Source organism: Dendrobates tinctorius, unplaced genomic scaffold (genome assembly GCF_039654945.1).
Source record: "Dendrobates tinctorius isolate UK_male_01 unplaced genomic scaffold, ASM3965494v1 ptg000062l, whole genome shotgun sequence".
Lineage (NCBI taxonomy): Eukaryota > Metazoa > Chordata > Amphibia > Anura > Dendrobatidae > Dendrobates > Dendrobates tinctorius.
In genome coordinates, this window is record NW_027361730.1 from 37,757,927 (window position 1) to 37,777,122 (window position 19,196).

Below are 19,196 nucleotides of genomic sequence, written 5' to 3' on the forward strand. Positions count from 1 at the left end.
GAACTGCAAAACCAGGTCCCTTTTTCTCCCATGTCACTGGAGCTTATGCGGGGCCGGAGGGAACGTACAGGCACTTACCTGACGTCCCAGAAGAGGATGACCACAGGGGCCCACGGGGAAACGGCAGGCCGCTGGGAGGGGAAGGAGTCCTCTGTACCCGCATCCTGCAGAAGACGGCTTGAAACACCTGCGATCGCCGTCTTCCTCTCAGCCCTGTCCCGAGAAAGGGGTGAGGAGGGGGATTCGGCAAGGACCAGCCACCTGTCCGTAACCCTTGTCACCAGAAGGTGATAGGGAAAAGCCCTGCCTGCGGTACTGAGAGTTGCGATGTGGGTGACACCACACTGCTCGCTCAGCCGCATGATATGGGAAATCAGAGTGATAACTATACCCTGTTTCCCGATGGAAAAGAACCTAAAAGAGAAAAGAGGGAAAAATTAAAAAGTTCAAACTAAACCTGAAAGGAAAATTGGATTAAAACTGCGGATCTGGGGAGATCCCGGTCCGCCTCCTACAGACACTAAGCACAAACTGAGGTGCTTGGTGCCTGTCGGTGGGTGTATACTGCCGGGGAGGAGCTAATTTTCTTGTTTTTGCATAGTGTCAGCCTCCTAGCAGCAGCAGCATACACCCATGGTATTCGGTGTCCCCCAATAAGGCGATAAAGAAAATAGGATTTCAGATAGCAGCTCACTGCACACCTTGAGTAAACATGGTTGATCTATGGAGGGTATCATCCTTAGAGGGGTTCTCCAAGAATAAGGATAAAACAACTAAAGAAAGTGTCTGTATACATAAATTCCTAAACACTTTTAATTAAGAAATTACACTTGTTTTATCTAGGTAGGTAATACTAGAAAATAAAAATTGTTGTGGTCTTATTACACTAAAAGAAAACTCCACTACAGTGTTAACCAGAAATGTGCCTGTGAGCATGTGCAGTAGGAACCTTCTCTGCTGTGACATGGAAATAACTTGACAATACATGGTGTAAGCCATCTAAAAAGGTCACAGAAGTCACTCAGTGTTCAGATAGACAGGGTAGACAGCACCCCTGGTATCTCCAGTATTAGATGAGAAGGACACGGTGGACAGTAGTGTGAACAGCCTCTTATTATCTCAGCATCCCTGGTATCTCCAGTATTAGATTAAAAGGACAGCAGGGTGAGCAGCCTCTTATCTCAGCATCCCTAGTATCTCCAGTATTAGATCAGAAGGACAGGGTGGACAGCAGTGTAAGCAGCCTATTATTATCTCAGCATCCCTGGTATCTCCAGTATTAGATCAGAAGGACAGCAGTGTAAGCAGCCTCTTATTATCTCAGCATCCCTAGTATCTCCAATATTAGATCAGAAGGACGAGGACAACAGTGTAAGCAGCCTCTACTTACCTACACACTCCAGGTATCTCCAGCATTAGATCAGAAGGACAGAACAGTGTGGACAGCAGTGTGAGCAGCCTCTTATTATCTCAGCATCCGTGATATCTCCAGTATTAGATCAGAAGGACAGGGTGGACAGCAGTGTAAGCAGCCTTTTCTTACCTACACACTCCAGGTATCTCCAGTTTTAGTTCAAATATCACATTTTCCCACATGCTCACAAGCACGTCACAATTTTGTAGGACAGGTTTCTGTCACTGTAACATGGCGGAATCCACTTTAAATGCATAGTGATAACCGCCCAAGAAAACAATGAGCGTAATTTGCTAATTAAAGAGAATAAGTGATGAGCAAATGTGCTCGAATAAGGTGTTATCCGAGCATGCTTGTGTCCTATCCAAGTGACTTCAGCATGCTCTAAAAATATATGTTTGAGTCCCCAAGGCTACGAGAAAGCCGCAACACTTGCATAGATTGCCTGTTTGCTAGAACATATTTTTCGAGCACGCTGAAGTCACTCCGTTAGCACATGAGCATGCTTGGATAATGCCTTATCCGACCACGTTCGCTCATCACTAAAGTGAACATGACCACTGATACATGCTACCCAATCTGTGGGCATCATGCATCAGGCACTGGCTGTATGATCTCAGACCGGTATTTTTGTCTCTGAAATACTGCAGTGTTTCAGAAAAATACATACATTAAAAGCTGCCGGGGAAGAGCAGGCTTCTCCCTAGCGGTTGCCTGGGACTGACAGGTCTCTGCCTTTAGGTTCACTTTGGCAGAGACCCGTTAGTCATTGGCAGCAGACAGGGATAAGCTGCAGGTGACCCCTCTTAAAACTAGTCTCCACTGCTGCGTGAGTCTAACACCTGGCTGAGATCAAACAGCCAGTGTCTGATACATGTTGCCCCTGGCTTGGGCTGCCGGTATCAGTTATCAGGTGTGTCACCTTTAAAGATATTTAGGAATTGATACAGATATTCCCTTTTAGTTATTTTTTCTATTCCCTAAGAACCACTGCCATAAGTTAAAACTCTGATCGATCCCGGCAGTGATCAATGGCCTCGTCTCGGCTTTCATTGACAGAATGTTGATCTGTGGTTCACCATGAATGATCTTTTAATTACAATAGCTAACAAGGACCAAAAAAAGTCTATCAACAGATCAATTTTTCAACAGATACCTGCCATTAATCAGTATCTGTCACAAAAAGGTGATGATAATCTGAAGAAAAAGCCGCCATTGGCCTTTTTTAAACCCAAAATCTCTAGTGTATGGCAAATCTAATAGAGGTCTACAGAGAGGGCAGCAAGACGGTTTGTAGTGAGGACATTTCTGGAAGATTATAGAATATGACTTGAATGCATGACAGTTCGTGTTCTTGCCTTTCTTGCGCTGTGTGATAGCACAGGGGCACACACATCAGGCATATTGTGGTTTTGCTCTGCCAGCAGCTGCTTATCTTCCTTCTAAGAAAAAAGCTCATTGGGAACGTAGCAATTCACAGAATTCAGACAGTAAGTGGCTAGTGATGACACACACTTGGCAAACTGGCACGTTCTGTACTATTAGATGTCACTAAAATGTTTGTGTCTACTACATACAGCGAGTTACATGACTATCCATATCATAGACATACACCAATGTGTATACAAGGGAGTTTAGTTATCTTCTGGCATCATTATCCCCATCAGGGCCGGCGTCAGCACCCGGGCAAGTGCCGGGGACCTGGCGAGATGGGAGGGCCCACTCACGCTGTCTGGGATACCCGCCAGCCGCCACGCCCCCCATGTACTGACCCCATCCTGCGCCCTCCGCGAGGGACCCATGCAGTGACGCAGCCCCTTACAGCCAGCAATGATCATCGCTTCCTTCGGCTGTAATCTTGTGTGCAGCGCCGGCAGAGGACCTGTGATGAGGTCACAGGAGGGGAGGAGTCAGGGGTCACATGATCAGGGTGGCTGCAGGACTCTGCTATGCTGGTCGCTCATCATTATGGTGCTGGTCTGGATGGATGAGGTAAAGTTTTTGTGTGGGACAGTGGGGTCAGGAGGGGTTTACAAGGTGGATGTAGCAGAGCCGCGTATGTACTTGTGTGGGGTCAGGAGGGGTTTACAAGGTGGATGTAGCAGAGCCGTGCGTGTACTTGTGTGGGGTCAGGAGGGGTTTACAAGGTGGATGTAGCAGAGCCGCGTATGTACTTGTGTGGGGTCAGGAGGGGTTTACAAGGTGGATGTAGCAGAGCCGTGCGTGTACTTGTGTGGGGTCAGGAGGGGTTTACAAGGTGGATGTAGCAGAGCCGTGTGTGTACTTGTGTGGGGTCAGGAGGGGTTTACAAGGTGGATGTAACAGAGCCGTGTGTGTACGAGTCGTGTGTGTACGAGGTGTACGGAGCAGAGCCGTATGTGTACGAGGTGTACGGAGCAGAGCCGTGTGTGTACGAGGTGTACGGAGCGAAGCCATGTGTGTACGAGGTGTACGGAGCGAAGCCGTGTGTGTACGGAGCGAAGCCATGTGTGTACGAGGTGTACGGAGCAGAGCCGTGTGTGTACGAGGTGTACGGAGCAGAGCCCTGTGTGTACGGAGCTGAGCCGTGAGTTTATGGAGCGGAGCAGAGGCGGGGGTGTACGGAGTGAAGCTACGTGTGCACAAGGTGTACGGAGCGGAGCCGTGTGTGTACGAGGCATACAAAGCGGAGCCGTGCGTGTACGAGGTGCATAGTGGGGAGCATTTATACCTCCCGAGTCCCAACCATCCCGGATCCAGCGAGACAGTCCCGATTTTGAGAGAGAGACTGCCCCAGCCGGGAGCTTACTTTCCCCGCGGGACACAGGAGTACACAGCGGAGCCCCAAGGAGCAATTTAAAACTCGCACGTAACGTTCTACCGGAAGTGACGTGCTGGACCAGAAATGAGGTAATTTTAGGAGGAGATTGTGACAGAACCATGAAGGCACTCCAGGGAATGCTTCCGATCCATCACCGTGTCCTCCTCTGACAGAGCGGACAGCGGGATCGCCTTGGAATCGGGGATGTCGGCCACGTGAGCGGATCATGATATGTCCTGCACCAGGAGGCTCAGGTGGGCACTACAATGGGAGCTGGGCTGCTATGGTATCTTTATAGAATTTTTCTCTGTTTCTTTATCTCTCTGTTCTTTCTCTCTAATCTTTTTTTTTTTCTCTCTCTGTTCTTTCTTTCTCTGTTCTTTCTCTGTCTGTTCTCTCTTTCTCTCTGTTTCTTTCTTTCACCTCTCTTTCTTTCTCTCTGTTCTTTCTTTCCCCTCCTTTTTCTCTCTCCCCCTGTTCTTTTTTTCTGTCCACTCTTTTTTGCCCCTTTCTTTCTCTGTTCTTTTTTTTCTGTCCACTCTTTCTTTCTCTGTTCTTTTTCCTTTCTCTCTGTTCTTTCCCCTCTTTCTTTCTCCATCCGTTTTCTTTCTTTCCCCTCTTTCTTGTTGTTCTTTTCTTTCTCTCTGTTCTTCCTGTCTTTCTCTGTTCTTTATTTCCCCTCTTTCTTTCTCTTTTTCTGTTTTCTTTCTTTCTCTGTTCTCTCTGTTCTTTATTTCCCCTCTTTCTTTCTCTTTTTCTGTTTTCTTTCTTTCTCTGTTCTCTCTGTTCTTTATTTCCCCTCTTTCTTTCTGTTCTTTCTTTCTCTCTCTCTTCTTTCTTTCATGCGTACACTACTAATCAGTAGCCTCCTTCACATGAAAGTGTTTTGCCACAGAGCGAGTGTCCGTGTGATCCACACGGAGACAAGTCAGTTTTTAGCCGTCACCACGGATGTTACACGGCATGAATCGTGGTATGTATTAAGGGGGGGAGCCCACTGAGACTCTTTCGTCCGGGGCCCTCAAAAACCTGGAGCCAGCCCTGATCCCCATTCTCCCAAGATATATGCCTCAGATGTACCGTGGGAATATACTACTGAACAGAGGTGTTGTCAGCACAGTGTCCTCCATAAAACAGCTCAGTGAACCCGCCATAAAAGTTCCATATGGTATGAAGCCATCCAAACACTACAGTATTTCCCTTCTGTGGAAGTGTACATTGACAGCATTCATTTTGGGGTAAAAATGACCTGGCAATATGACTCTCCAGGTCAATATGGTTCCCGAGATAGGAAACATGTATAGTTTTTGTTTTATTTAAGTAATGAAAAATTAAATCAGAATGTTGTAAAAAAAAAAAAAAAAAAGACCGCGACTAATCAGCATAGCGGGATTTCAGTTACAGACAGACACCATAAGAGGATTATATACAAAGAAATATATATTATACTAGCTGAAGAGCCCGGCGCTGCCCGGGCATAGTAACTGTGGTTAGTTATGGCAAATTATAATTATCCTCCATCCCATAGTCCCATGCCCATATACCCATCACACATCCTCCATCCCATAGTCCCATGCCCATATACCCATCATACATATTCACCATCCCATAGTCGAGTGCCCATATACCCATCCCACATCCTTCATCTCATAGTCCAATGCCCATATACCCATGATACATATCCTCCATCCCATAGTCCCGTGCAACCTATGATGACATCAGCATCGCCATGGCAACCATTGTGACATCATAATGAGGGGCGGGGCTTGACACACACACACTTTTTCCCCAGTATGTAGACAGGGGCAAAATTGTTTGGTGAATTGGAACGCGCGGGGTTAAAATTTCGCCTCACAACATCGCTTAGGACACTCGGGGCCCAGACGTGTGACTGTGCCAAATTTTGTGGCTGTAGCTGCGACGGTGCGGATGCCTATCCCGGACATACACACATACACACACTTGAGCTTTATATAATAGATATATACATACACACAGTACAGACCAAATGTTTGGACACACCTTATTCAAAGAGTTTTCTTTATTTTCATAACTATGAAAATTGTAGATTCACTCTGAAGGCATCAAATGTGGCATCACATGTGGAATTATATAATTAACAAAAAAGTGTGAAACAACTGAAAATATGTCTTATATTCTAGGTTCTTCAAAGTAGCCACCTTTTGCTTTGATTACTGCTTTGCACACTCTTTGCATTCTCTTGATGAGCTTCAAGAGGTAGTCACTGGAAATGGTCTTCCAACAGTTTTGAAAGCGTTCCCAGAGATGCTTAGCACTTGTTGGCCCTTTTGCCAAAATTGGCCCAAAATTGCCTATATTTTTTTTTTTTTCTTCAATTTTCGGGATATGACTCTGAGAGAGGACTTGCTTATTTGTACCCTGAGCAAATATTTTCTATTGATATCATTTTGGGTTAGAGACTATGCTTTGTGTTGTTGCGTCAACCAAAACAAGAGGCAATTTTAGCATTTTGATTATTTTTTTCTCGTTACGCCACTTACCAATTGGATTAATCCATTTTATATTTTTGTCTTTCGTCTTTTACAAATGCAATGATACCAAGTGTGCATTTTTTATTTCTTAATTTGTAAAGGGAAAAAAGGTGTGATTTGAACTTCCACTTTTGTGGGTTTTTTTTTACTCTTCACTGTATTTAATTGTCACCTTAGTGTACTTGAACCTGCGATCATCTGATAGCTTGTACTATAAACAGCAATTCCATAGTATTGCTTTATACAGCAAAAATCATTGTCTCATATGAATGCCAGCTACAGTCTAACTTTTACAGGAATACCATCATGACGGACGCACAATTCTTCAGCAGACCCCCCAATCATGGCAACCCATCAGAACCCTGCGATCACGTCACGGGCATGTAATTGGGCCCAAACAACAGAGCACTGCTAATATTACATATTGACAGCGACATTTGACAGGTTAAAAGACACGGCTGGAGCTTGTCTCGATTTGCAGCTGTTAGCTGCAGATGATGGCTGATTAAATCACCCATCATCTGCTGTCAAAGATGCGGTCTCGGCTGTACGTCATATGTAGTTAAGTGGTCCAAAAAAACCAAAAACAAATTGTACTCAGGGAAAAAGTAGGAATAAAATAAGGGCAAACACTGGCCACACTTTGACCTGATAGGCTCTTTTTAAGACCACACAAGCATATAATGCTAGAATTTTTCCAGGTTGAACCTTATGCTGGTGTTGATTATTAGTGATGAGTGAGGATGCTCGTGAGTTAATAGAGTATCTTCGGCGTGCTTTAATACTATGTTTGAATAGCGGAGGCTGCATCTCTCTCAGCTGTTCAACAACCTCAACACATGCAGGTACTGTCTGTTAGGCAATCCCCGCATGTGTTGTGGCTGTCATACATGCGGCCATGGCAACTCAAACATAGTATTCAAGCATGCTGAAGATACTCTTAACACACGAGCATCCTTGGATAATACCTTATTCGAGCATGCTCATCACTATTGATTCCAAATTTACCTGTGGAACAGATTTCCTGCTATCATTTTTGAAAACTAAAATAAATGACTTATGGATTTTTCACATGCATGTTTGTTTGCACTTCACTCCATGATAGTGAAGGTGAAATAATTTTATAGTCTGGCAAAACAGCATACCTAAATTTTAATGTCCATATTTTTTGTGATGAAGCATATAAATTCTTTGGATCAGTAATGGACACTCACCCGGACAGCAGATAGGATACGGATATAGTCAGCCAGCAGCTCGGCCAGAAGGTAGAAGTCACTATTCGCCTGCTCCTGGTGTAGCTGCTCTATCTTCTCTTCTACTTCAGCTAGCTGGGAAAGTGCCCGGGAAAGTGCAGTGTTATCCTCTGAGCTCCCCAGCATAGCCAGGCTTTTGGCAAACTGAGCAGTATTCACGGCAAGGTCTGCAAAAATAGCAAATTAACAATAGACATAAATGTGAGAGATATTTTATCAGTGAGGCTCTTTCTCGACTAAGGTAATTTTCTGAGCTTTGCAGTTACAAGTATGTGTATGGAAAAGTTTCTGATATATACATACAATGGGAAGCTGTGACGAATGCCGTAAGGCAACATGCATCAATTATTAGAGGACTTTATGTGGCATGTACGTACGTAAGTATCGATATGATAATTCACACAGTTTATTTTTTTTCCATTGCAGATTTTAAATCCATGTTATGGGAAAATGAATGACAAGTCACGTATTGATAGGGTGTTCATGCGGACACTGCATTGGGTAGCCATACACAGATTACTATCAAATGTAGATGAAAGTCCAACAAAACTGCACATCCGCAATGGATATTTTGGTCCAACAAATCAGCTGTGCGACCATACCTCAGTTTCCAGGTAAATTAGTGTACATGGTAATTGTCTGGTTACTTTAAACGTGTACCTTTCCTGTGGTTTACTAGAGTCTCCACGACACCATGAAGTTTACGAAGATGCTGTTCTTCACATTCCACCTCTTGCAACTTGTCTTCAAACCACTAAACAGAATAAAATAGTAAATGACAGTAACTGTGACCTTCAGAAAAGCAATGTTTAAAAAAAAAAAAAAAATTCAATCCAATCAAAGAGCTATTTATTTACCAACGGCTGTGGAAAAACTACGTAGGGCTTTTACACTGTATCTAAAAGGACTTGATAGCAGACAGTGTAAATTACATGGAGTATAACTAAATATTCTTCATAAGAGACACAAAAATAAAAATCATGCTGCTATGTAGCAAGCTAAAGAGGACATTGTAAAGGATGTTATGTGCAAAAATGAGGGCCATCCAAAACAAAGACTCCATTTACAATTATTGACCCATCTTCATGAATTAGAATTGATGGTCTAAGCATAAGTTGTGGTTGTTATTATACTTTGGCTGTGACATGAAATAATCTCACAAGTTACAGGGAAGTACAAATAAAAGCGGAAACATAACCATTATTACTACTACACTCAACAATCACAATGCTTTCTCATTTCTACGTCTTATTACACTTAATGAAAAATACAATATTGGGATTTATTTCAGAAAGGTACTTTTTTAATATATATATTTTTAGGCCCATCCAATGAAAATGTGGTAACCTAAAATTCATTCTGGAAAAATGGGAGTGGTGATTCAGCGATGTAGGCTAGGTGCCCTTTTTTATCTAAAATATGGCTTTGAGACATTTAAAAGAAGCATTTAGCAAATCCACATATAGACACATGGTTGGCACAGATACACGGTGCTATAGTAAAAAACAGTGTTTCAACTTGCATCTTAATCATGGTTTAATTCTCTCAAATACTACTTAACCAAGCGACATATCAGTTTACTGAGCAGCCTGCAGCAGGTTGTAAAAAAATCCAAGTTTTATTACCATACTAGAACAAGCAACACAGTTTACCAACACTAGGTGGCGATAGTACACTGCGTAATCCATTAGCTATTCAGATTGTAGACTGAGTTGGAACAATAAGGTATATTATTCAATATAAGGATAATATCACGCAAAATGTTTTTGCACCTTTTTTTTTTTTTTTAAAGGGAACCGGTCACCCCCCTAGGGCGTTTTTCAGTTAAAGAGCCACCTTCAGCAGCACTAAGGCTGCATTCTGTGAAGGTGGCTCTTCTTTTTCTGACCCCTAGTAACGCTGAAATATCAACTTTTATAACTAGCTCCTCATACCTGTAATGTGTCCCATAGGTATGGTGTGTGTCCCCCTGTATCAGCCGCCTACCATCCGTCCATCATGATGCCCCTGTGCGTCGCTGCATCCTCCTGTTTTGAATGCCGGCGCCTGCGCTATGACAAGAGTTCTCGGGCATGCGCAGTGCACGCTGCCCGAGAACCGACATCAGGCTATTTGCACCTGCGTGTTGCGGAGGCCCCAGCCCCGCAGTGTGAATATATCATAACACACTGCGGGATGGGATCTGGGGCCTCCATAACACGCAGGCGCAATAGCCTGATGTCGGTTCTCGGGCAGCGCGCAGTGCCGAGCACTGCGCATGCCCGAGAACTCTTGTCACAGCACAGGCGCCAGCATTCAAAACAGGAGGATGCAGCGACACACAGGGGCATCATGATAGACGGATGGTGGGCAGCGCTGAGATGCAGGACAGGCATGATGGACGGATGGTAGGCAGCTGATAAAAGTGGACACACCATACCTTTGGGACACATTACAGGTATGAGGAGCTATTTATAAAAGTCGATATTTCAGCGTTACTAGGGGTCAGAAACAGAAGAGCCACCTTCACAGAATGCAGCCATAGTACTGCTGAAGGTGTCTCTTTAACTGAAAAATGCAAACGCCCTGGGGGGGTTCCCTTTAAGTTTTTTTATGCAAATATTCAGCTGCGTTTTACAGTACCAGCTAGGTCTACGAGATTTCAGAAATCTCATGCACACAGTTTGGCTTTTGTGTCGTCAATATTTTGTGCTTTGTGTGTTTTTTGCACAATAGAACATGTCACTTCTTTCATGCTTTTTCAGCGTTTTTCACCCTTTGTCATGAATGGGTGGTGAATGAATGCTGAAAATCCACAGCAAAAATGCAGATATCAGGATTTGATTTTGATTCTATAGAATTTTTTCACCTCTAAACTTTATCAGCATGTACAAGAGACAAATCTAGCATGCCAAAACCGCTACTTCCAATAGGTGGCACTAGAGTTCTAGTCCTCTTCCTCTCTGACAATTTCCATAATTAGCATAAAACCGCATCAAAAAACACAAGGAAAATCAAGGAAAACATGCTTTTTTCTGCAGCTTCATTCCTAACAAGAGATCAGGTTTTGCTGCAGAAAAAAAAAAGACACTGAATAAACGCCTGGTTTTCAATACAGAGAGTTCATAAAGTTCAAAATAAACATGTCTAAGTGAACAAATCAAGATCTGCTCCATACAGATGTGTTGTACATTTTATGTATGCACAATTAAAAAGCAATCCACAAAAATGGAAGGCTATATGATGGTAATGAAAGCAGTGTAGAGACATATCCCTGCAACATGAGACACATCCCGAGTATGTGGTTATGCAGATAGATACCAGACTTTTATACTGCTTCCAAAGAACAGGTATTCCCACCATATCAAAAAGAAAAAGCACCGATATCAGCTCACAGATTACGTGAAAATACCTTGATTAGCGTGCGGTGCACGGAGACTCCAGACTGACTTCTGGGTGATGAATGCAAAAAAAGGAAGGGAATCCAGCATCTGCAGCAAAATTAGGCAAGTAGATTGAAACATCACATTTATTGATAGCATTAAAATCAGGAGAAAATAAAAACATGATGAAAGAAAAAGAGGGGAGAGACAGACACCCGGTCTACGCATTTCGAGTTCACTGATTGTCAAGACTAAGAGCGGTGAGCTCAAAACGCGTTGACTTAGTATCAATAAATGTGATGTTTTAATCCATGTACGTAATTTTGCTATGTATGCTGGATTTACAACCTTCCTTTTGTTGCAGCCCACCATATGCCTTTATGGCTAACATGATTACAGTTTAAATTAAGGGATATAATTCATGCTGTTCTTTAAATGAAGCAAAAATGCTTTATTTAAATATTAAAAGCAGTAAATATTGCCATGAAACAATTCAGAAAAGACATGGCTATTGACAGAACAACAAAAAATTCTTTAAGAGTAACGTTGCCAAGAATTGACACTGCTCTGAAAAGCTTAAAAATCGGCACCCAGCACTTACAATGTCGGACTCATTCATCTTTATGGTCATTTTGTTGACAGCATCAGTGGCTCTCGTGAACATCTTGAGGAGACCAGCTCCACTCAGAGTCTGAGTGCTGACGGCACGGGGCAGCTACAAGAGGCAAAACTTTGGTTGAAGAATTCTAAAGTCATAATACAATCCTATAAAGATGCAATGTCTAATGCTTTTTATTGTAAGCAATAATGCATAGTTAAAATTGAGCATCAATTAAGTATAACAAACATAAGCAAAAAAAAGAAAAAGAAACGGATTTTTGGTACTCATCACCATAAATCTCTTTCGTAGCCTCATTGGGGGACAAATGAAACTAAGAATACAACTTAAAATTTTGTCAGCTCTTCACTAACAGTTTTCTCCTGGTCTTCCAACACCCAGCTATTAAGTTAATGCAAAAACAGTAGGAGAAGCAAAATAATGACTATCCAAAGAAGGGAGGGTCCTCTGTTCCCCAGAGAAGGCGACAAGAAAGGTTTTATGGCGAGTACAAAAAAAAATTCCTATTTTCTAGAGCACCTCATTGGAGAACACAAGAAACGATGTCCCAAAGCAGTCACTGGGGTGGTAAAACTAATAATATTGCAGAACAACAATCCCTCAGGTTACCACCTGGGCATTTGCAATACCGTTCCGCCAAGCTCTGCGTCCGCAGATGCAAAGGTAAGAGCTCTGAAAAGATGTAGACTGAAGATGAAAGTCAGCAGCCTTACAGAGAGGAAGAACAGACTCCTGGAAGTGTATGACCCAGGAGACTCTTACTACCTGAGTGTAGTGAACAAGGCCCAAGCTGGTGGTGCCCTGGCTTGGCTCGATCTTCCAAAATGATGAATCCAGCAAGAAATTGTAGCCCTAAAGTCAGAGCCCTTCAAGGATATACAAGACAAACAAGGTATCCGACAGTGACAGATAAAGCTGAACAGCTCTGACCATGTCAGATCATGTAAGGACCTCTCAGAGAGATGACAGGCGAAGTGCATAAGGAAGGAGAGCAATCTCCTCATTAAGGCTGATGGCAGAAAACACATTAGGGAGAATTGAGGGAGTGGATGCAAGTCCACACTGTCCTGGAGACTGAGTGCAACACGCAAGAGACACTCTTCTGAGACTCACCTGATGGAAGTGATCACCAAGGTAACAAAAAAAAAAAAAAAAACCCTTGTAGGAAAGATGTCTCCAATTGGCTGGAAAAGATGAGTCTGAAAAACAGCCAAGACCAGATTAAGGTCCAACAGATGTAGGGAGACCAAAGCCAGAGTACCCTCTAGTCCTAGTCTGAAAAATGACATACAAAGCAGTCTCTGCTACATGGTCTGACTCGAGTTGGATAGTCTTCTTTGCTGTACTGACTTGCTGGAAAAAAAATGGGCAGCGTACCATCTGTTTCACTTATGTGATATGTCCTGTCTGCGGGTCTCAGCTTGACTGACTCCTCTATGAAGAGGCACTCGCCCTGGGAGATAGACAAGAGTTCTGATAGGATCTGTTACATGCTACCTCCTGCTGGAGATGCTCAACCTAAAGCCACGTTCATACATTCAGTATTTCGTCAGTATTTTCCATCAGTATCTGTAAGTCAAAACCAGGAGTGGGTGATAAATCCAGAAGTGGTGATGTGTTTCTATTATACTTTTCCTCTGATTGTCCCACCCCTGGTTTTGGCTTATAAATACTGAATGTGTGAAAGTGACCTAATGGTCTGACTCATCTAGGAAAGAGGTCAAAGTACTGTCTTGTCTGCTAGTATGATACACCCTGAAAAAGATCTCGCTTTTTGCACATGCTACTTCAGGGAAGTGGAAATTACCTTTCATGATACACCCTGCTGAGAAGTCTCAGTCTGCTATTCTGACTTATTAAGGAGAGTGGTCAGAGTACTGACAGGTTCGCATAGGCGATACATCCAGCTAGAAAAGTCCTTGCTTGCTAATCGGACACACCCTGTGGAAAGGTCAAGGTACCATGTCAGCTTCTGAGAAAGAACCCCTCAGTGCGTTCAAAACGCATAGCTCCTGGGGGTCATGTGACCTTGTCCATCACTGCTTCATGTTTTTATCCATGATTGAATAAAATATTTTTGGATTGTTTGGAAGCTGAAATGAATTTTTCTGGTCTATATCCACGTGTGACTGCACTGGTTCCGTGCTTTCCCACACCACATGCTGCAATGGAACAGGTAAGCTGGCCTCTCTCTTGCTTGTACCATGTCACTTTGCTTGTGAGTCTTTTAGATGTTCTGACTCACCTGCTAGAATGACTGGAGCCGCCGTAAGACATAGGAAGCACCACTGGCCAGTGAAGACGACATGTCAAAAGAGGTTGTAAAAAAGAGCATACTTAACTGTTCTGAAGAGGCTTGGTCCTGGGAATCTCAAAACCATTCCACTGCTTAAATCAACGCACCATGCTCTGGTGGGGTGGGGGGGGATTCAAAAAGGCAAAAGGACTAGCTGCCCAAGTACGTGATTTTTGACTACGTCAAGGTACTATGGGCCTGCCACGCTGAAGAGAAAGGATATAGACTAACCACGACAGGCTTTTTTCTCCGTTGCTAGTGGCCCAATCCACTTTGTTATGCAAAATTAAAGAAAAAAAAGTTTAGAAATCTGCCGGAATAAAACATAAGCAAAAGTTAGCTTCCTGGTGCCAGCAGATTTCACGTGTCCCCCAATGACACTTCTGTAATAAAACACTTATAACAAACATCTGTGTGCTGCCCAGCACACAGACCACTGGGTACGTCCTATTCTAATCCCCAGCATAGGATCAGAATAAGACATGCTCGGAATTTCAACAATCTCATTCTCAGATCTGTCATCTTCACGGATGTGTGAATCGATTTGTGAGATTCTAGGGGTCAGAGTGCTGTCTGATAAAACATCAAACAGCACTCGGGCATTTTACAAGGATGAGCTTATATACCATAATATGTATTTGAAGCTTTAACTCTCACCTCTTCCTTCTCCAAAAATTCACGCACATCTGGGTCTTGTAACAGAGTAGGGTGGCTAACAACTCTTTGAAGGTATCTGTAACAAATATGACGGCAGTGTACATACATCAGTCAACAGAAGTAATAGAACTGTGCACAAATCATCCATAAAATGGAAGATCTAATCATCTAAAGTTTGAAATCAAACAAAAATAGTTAAATCCTAATATTGTAAAAAAACAAACATGAGACTACCTTAACATGTAGTCCTCCATGTAAGTAAAAACTGCATACAAAACGGTCAATGCAAAATGTTGCATTACTAAACCTGTCAAGCCTCTAAACAAATGTAAGCAACTAATCATAGTCCATGACAATTCTTCAAGACAGAGGAAATCAGCCAGTGTAATATCCGCTTTCTGACCTGAATATACAGTACAATATCATGAGATACCTTTAGGCACCAATTTGCCTCCTACCTCTCCAAAGCAGCTCGTCTTCTCTCCAGAAATTCAGCTGAAGAAGAATCCTCTTTTCCCACCTTCACTTTGGTCATACCTGAAAAAAAAAAAAAAATAACATGCATCAGATAAGCAGCATTTTCCACGCAAGAAAACAAGCAAATTTACAAGTACAAACACCAGTTTTGTGGCCATAAAACATCCACATCGCTTAGCCATATTCTTTATTTTTACAGAGAGAAAATACTAGATACTAACATTTGACATTTTCCCCGCTTCCATATGTACCTTCAGAGGCGGATGAATCATTAGTGCAATCTGTGTGGCCACATGGGCCCAAGAGTTAGGGGGCACACATTCACCTCCAAAGCAGGTAGAATTGTGCATTATGATTGGCTATTGGACTGCAAGGGGCCCATATAGTGTTCTTGCAACGGGCTCTCTTCTCTCTGTGTCTGCCAGTGTGTACCTTGAATATATTCCATGTAAAATGAACTAGGCAAAGAATTAATGTAGTAGTACTACTCACCTATGAGGCTTTTCTCAGGAGGTGGAGCGATTATGACTCCTTGATGGGTATGCTTTTCAGAAAGCTTCTCAAAAAGGCCCAGGAAGTCACTGAACCGCCTCTTCACAGTGAAATGCTTGCTTCTGAACATTGGCAAATTGGTCTGGAATAAAAAGAAGCCAAATTGACAAATAATTGCAACAAGGTGAATTCTGTCCATTTTCTCACTTAGGCTGGTTTCACACTAGCGTTTTATCGCGCAGCGCATCGGGCGCACGTGCAATGGTCCCCTATCTTTAAAATGGGGTGCACAGGGCCTAGCGATTGCACGCGCTCATTAGCGTTTTCGTGCGCTGCGCATTTTCCAGGTGTGTGCCCAAACGCTACATGTTGCATTTTTTGTTCTGCCCAACCTCGGGGGAAAAAAAAAAAAAAACGCATGCGCGCGGGCGAGCACGGAAGGCGCAAAAAAATAACATTACAGTATGTGATTGCTGTCGTGCGCGTGGTCGTGCGCTCGTCAGCGCTTTTAGAGTAAACAATGTCTAGACACTGGTTTAAACCACCCCCTACACAAGCAACATTGGGAGGAGTATAGATAAAAGGTGTCTGCACGGTCATACGACTCACTATACAGACTGGAAGAGAGCAGACAGCCTTTGAAATTACGGAGCCCTTTGGATCCAAGCTGCATCAGCCAAAATGTGAGTATTCTTCAACATGTCTGTCTCTCCTTTCAAATTTATTATGTACTAATCTTTTTTTTTGTTTTAATTCCAGCATGTCTTCTGGATCTGAATATTTTCCATCCCAGCAAGAACTGGCCCATCATAGGAGCACCGCCACCACTTCTCCTCATCATAGGAGCACCGCCACCACTTCTCCTCATCATAGGAGCACCGCCACCACTTCTCCTCATCATAGGAGCACCGCCACCACTTCTCCTCATCATAGGAGCACCGCCACCACTTCTCCTCATCATAGGAGCACCGCCACCACTTTTCCTCCTAGGTGAACTGCCACCACTTCTCCTCCTAGGTGCACCGCCACCCAGAGGTCGCGCTACATATTTTTCAGAGGAGTAAAAATACTCCTCCCAATATTTTTGAGGAGTATTTTTCACCACGGAGGAGTACGTATACTGCACCCCCATCTCCATAATAGTGCTGACCACCGTACGAGTGACGCCCACGTCACATGCCGCCAATAACGCACAGCCAGCAAGCCCTGCCCCCGGCTGCCATTGGCCGCGGAGAGGCCAACTGATGCTACACACGCTGAGATGCACAGAGAGAGCGCGCCGCGATGACGTCAGTCGCGCGGGTCACGTGTCCGTACGGACGCTGCTGCACGCTACCACCCGCTGAGAGACAAGCACAAAGGGCGCGCCGCGATGATGTGAGTCGCTCCGCAACATCTGATACTGCCCTTTCCCCAGCTCCGTCCAACTCGCTGCCACTGTAGCTTAGAATGATGCGTCCCGTGGACGTATCGTACTAATCCGAAGGCGTTTTTTCGCCTGCCTGCGCGTCAGACGCCCAGACAGGCGTTAATGCGACCTCTGTGGGCAGGGGTACACGGTGTACAACGGGGCCATCAAGGCTTAAGCCACATTGGCTCACGGTAATGGTGATTTGCTCTTCCTTGTGACAAGACGTCACATTCTATTGGATGCCCACAGACATGTGTGAACCATGCCAAGCACAGGAGAAATCAGGACAGTCGCCAGAAAATTTCAGGAAAAATGTCTCTGGTATCAAATTCTGACCTTCTAAGATTCAACAACTTAATAAACGGTGTGACCACATGAACAATCACAAATTGTCCCTGCAAGGGTCATAGCCTGGGCATCAGCAACCAGTCAGCCCTCACCCCTGGGCATCGCCAACCAGACAGCCCTCACCCCTGGGCATCGCCAACCAGACAGCCCTCACCCCTGGGCATCGCCAACCAGACAGCCCTCACCCCTGGGCATCGCCAACCAGACAGCCCTCACCCCTGGGCATCGCCAACCAGACAGCCCTCACCCCTGGGCATCGCCAACCAGACAGCCCTCACCCCTGGGCATCGCCAACCAGACAGCCCTCACCCCTGGGCATCGCCAACCAGACAGCCCTCACCCCTGGGCATCGCCAACCAGACAGCCCTCACCCCTGGGCATCGCCAACCAGACAGCCCTCACCCCTGGGCATCGCCAACCAGACAGCCCTCACCCTGGGGCATCGCCAACCTGACAGCCCTCACCCTGGGGCATCGCCAACCAGACAGCCCTCACCCTGGGGCATCGCCAACCAGACAGCCCTCACCCTGGGGCATCGCCAACCAGACAGCCCCAAACTCCTGGCCAGCCGCAGTAAGCTGACACTAGTCCCAGTGTGAGACTCCCCCATATAAGCCGTCCGGGTGCAGCTCCCAGCGCGGAGTAACCGGGGCTCCCCTTCCTCCATCACCCCACACCCCGGACACCACTTCTCCCTTCCCTCAGTACTTTCATCGCCCCTTCCCCTAGAACCCCTTCCTCAACTTCCAGCCGTTCCTCGTCTCTCCACACCCCCAAAGTATCCCAATCTTCCCCCAAAAGTCATTCACAATAAAAAATTTGATTTTTTTTTTTGGTTTAAAAATAAATGTGCAATTCTGCTTTCACAAAATACGGTTTCATTAATATGTCTTTCGCCGTCTATACACACTGCGCCGTACACTTTGCGTTTTTGACACCACATAGCTCCATTACTGACACATGTTTCTTGTGTCAGTCTTGGAGCTATGTGGTGTCAAAACACTAATCTATGACTTGTATTTTCACCACCAGTCTTCAGTCTGCTAATATTGCACAGACTGAATAGAGTAGGGTTCCCCTACTCCAGTCCTCAAGGCCCACCAACAGATCATGTTTTCAGGATTTCCTTTGTATTGCTCACGTGATAATTGCTTCACCTGTGAAATACAAAGGAATTCCTGAAAACATGATCTGTTGCTGGTGGGCCTTGAGGGCTGGAGTTGGGGAACCCTGGAATAGAGGATGGTGTTGAGTGCAAGGCATATCTATTGTTACCTTGCCAGGTATCAAATAAGTTAATTGAGGGTGGTGTTTTTTTTACCATCATCATTTAACTATTTGTGAGACAAGGCAAGGGGATTCTAGATATACCTTGTAATTAACCACATCCTCTATTCAGTGTGTGTTGAATAAACTGATGACATGATGGGGAAAATACATGTCATATGTACAATACCCTGGCCTTGTATCATAACTATCACACCTGGGCAGGTGAATACACGAGTTTTAACCTGCAGCGTCGCTTCAGTCTGCATATATTTCAAGCAGACTGTA

At 44.4% G+C, this 19,196-nt stretch overlaps 1 protein-coding gene across 1 annotated transcript in view; it reads right to left on the reverse strand.

The window, feature by feature from the left end:
* The window catches only part of SNX1 (sorting nexin 1), a 104,614-nt gene that overhangs the window by 13,830 nt on the left and 71,588 nt on the right, over positions 1–19,196 (reverse strand). Inside the window, exons 6-11 of the mRNA XM_073579556.1 lie at positions 15,884–16,025; positions 15,373–15,451; positions 14,915–14,990; positions 11,944–12,057; positions 8,641–8,734; positions 7,942–8,147 (exon numbers count right to left, since the gene is read on the reverse strand). Of these exons, the coding sequence (XP_073435657.1) occupies positions 7,942–8,147; positions 8,641–8,734; positions 11,944–12,057; positions 14,915–14,990; positions 15,373–15,451; positions 15,884–16,025 (711 nt within the window). The remainder of the gene's footprint in view (positions 1–7,941; positions 8,148–8,640; positions 8,735–11,943; positions 12,058–14,914; positions 14,991–15,372; positions 15,452–15,883; positions 16,026–19,196) is intronic.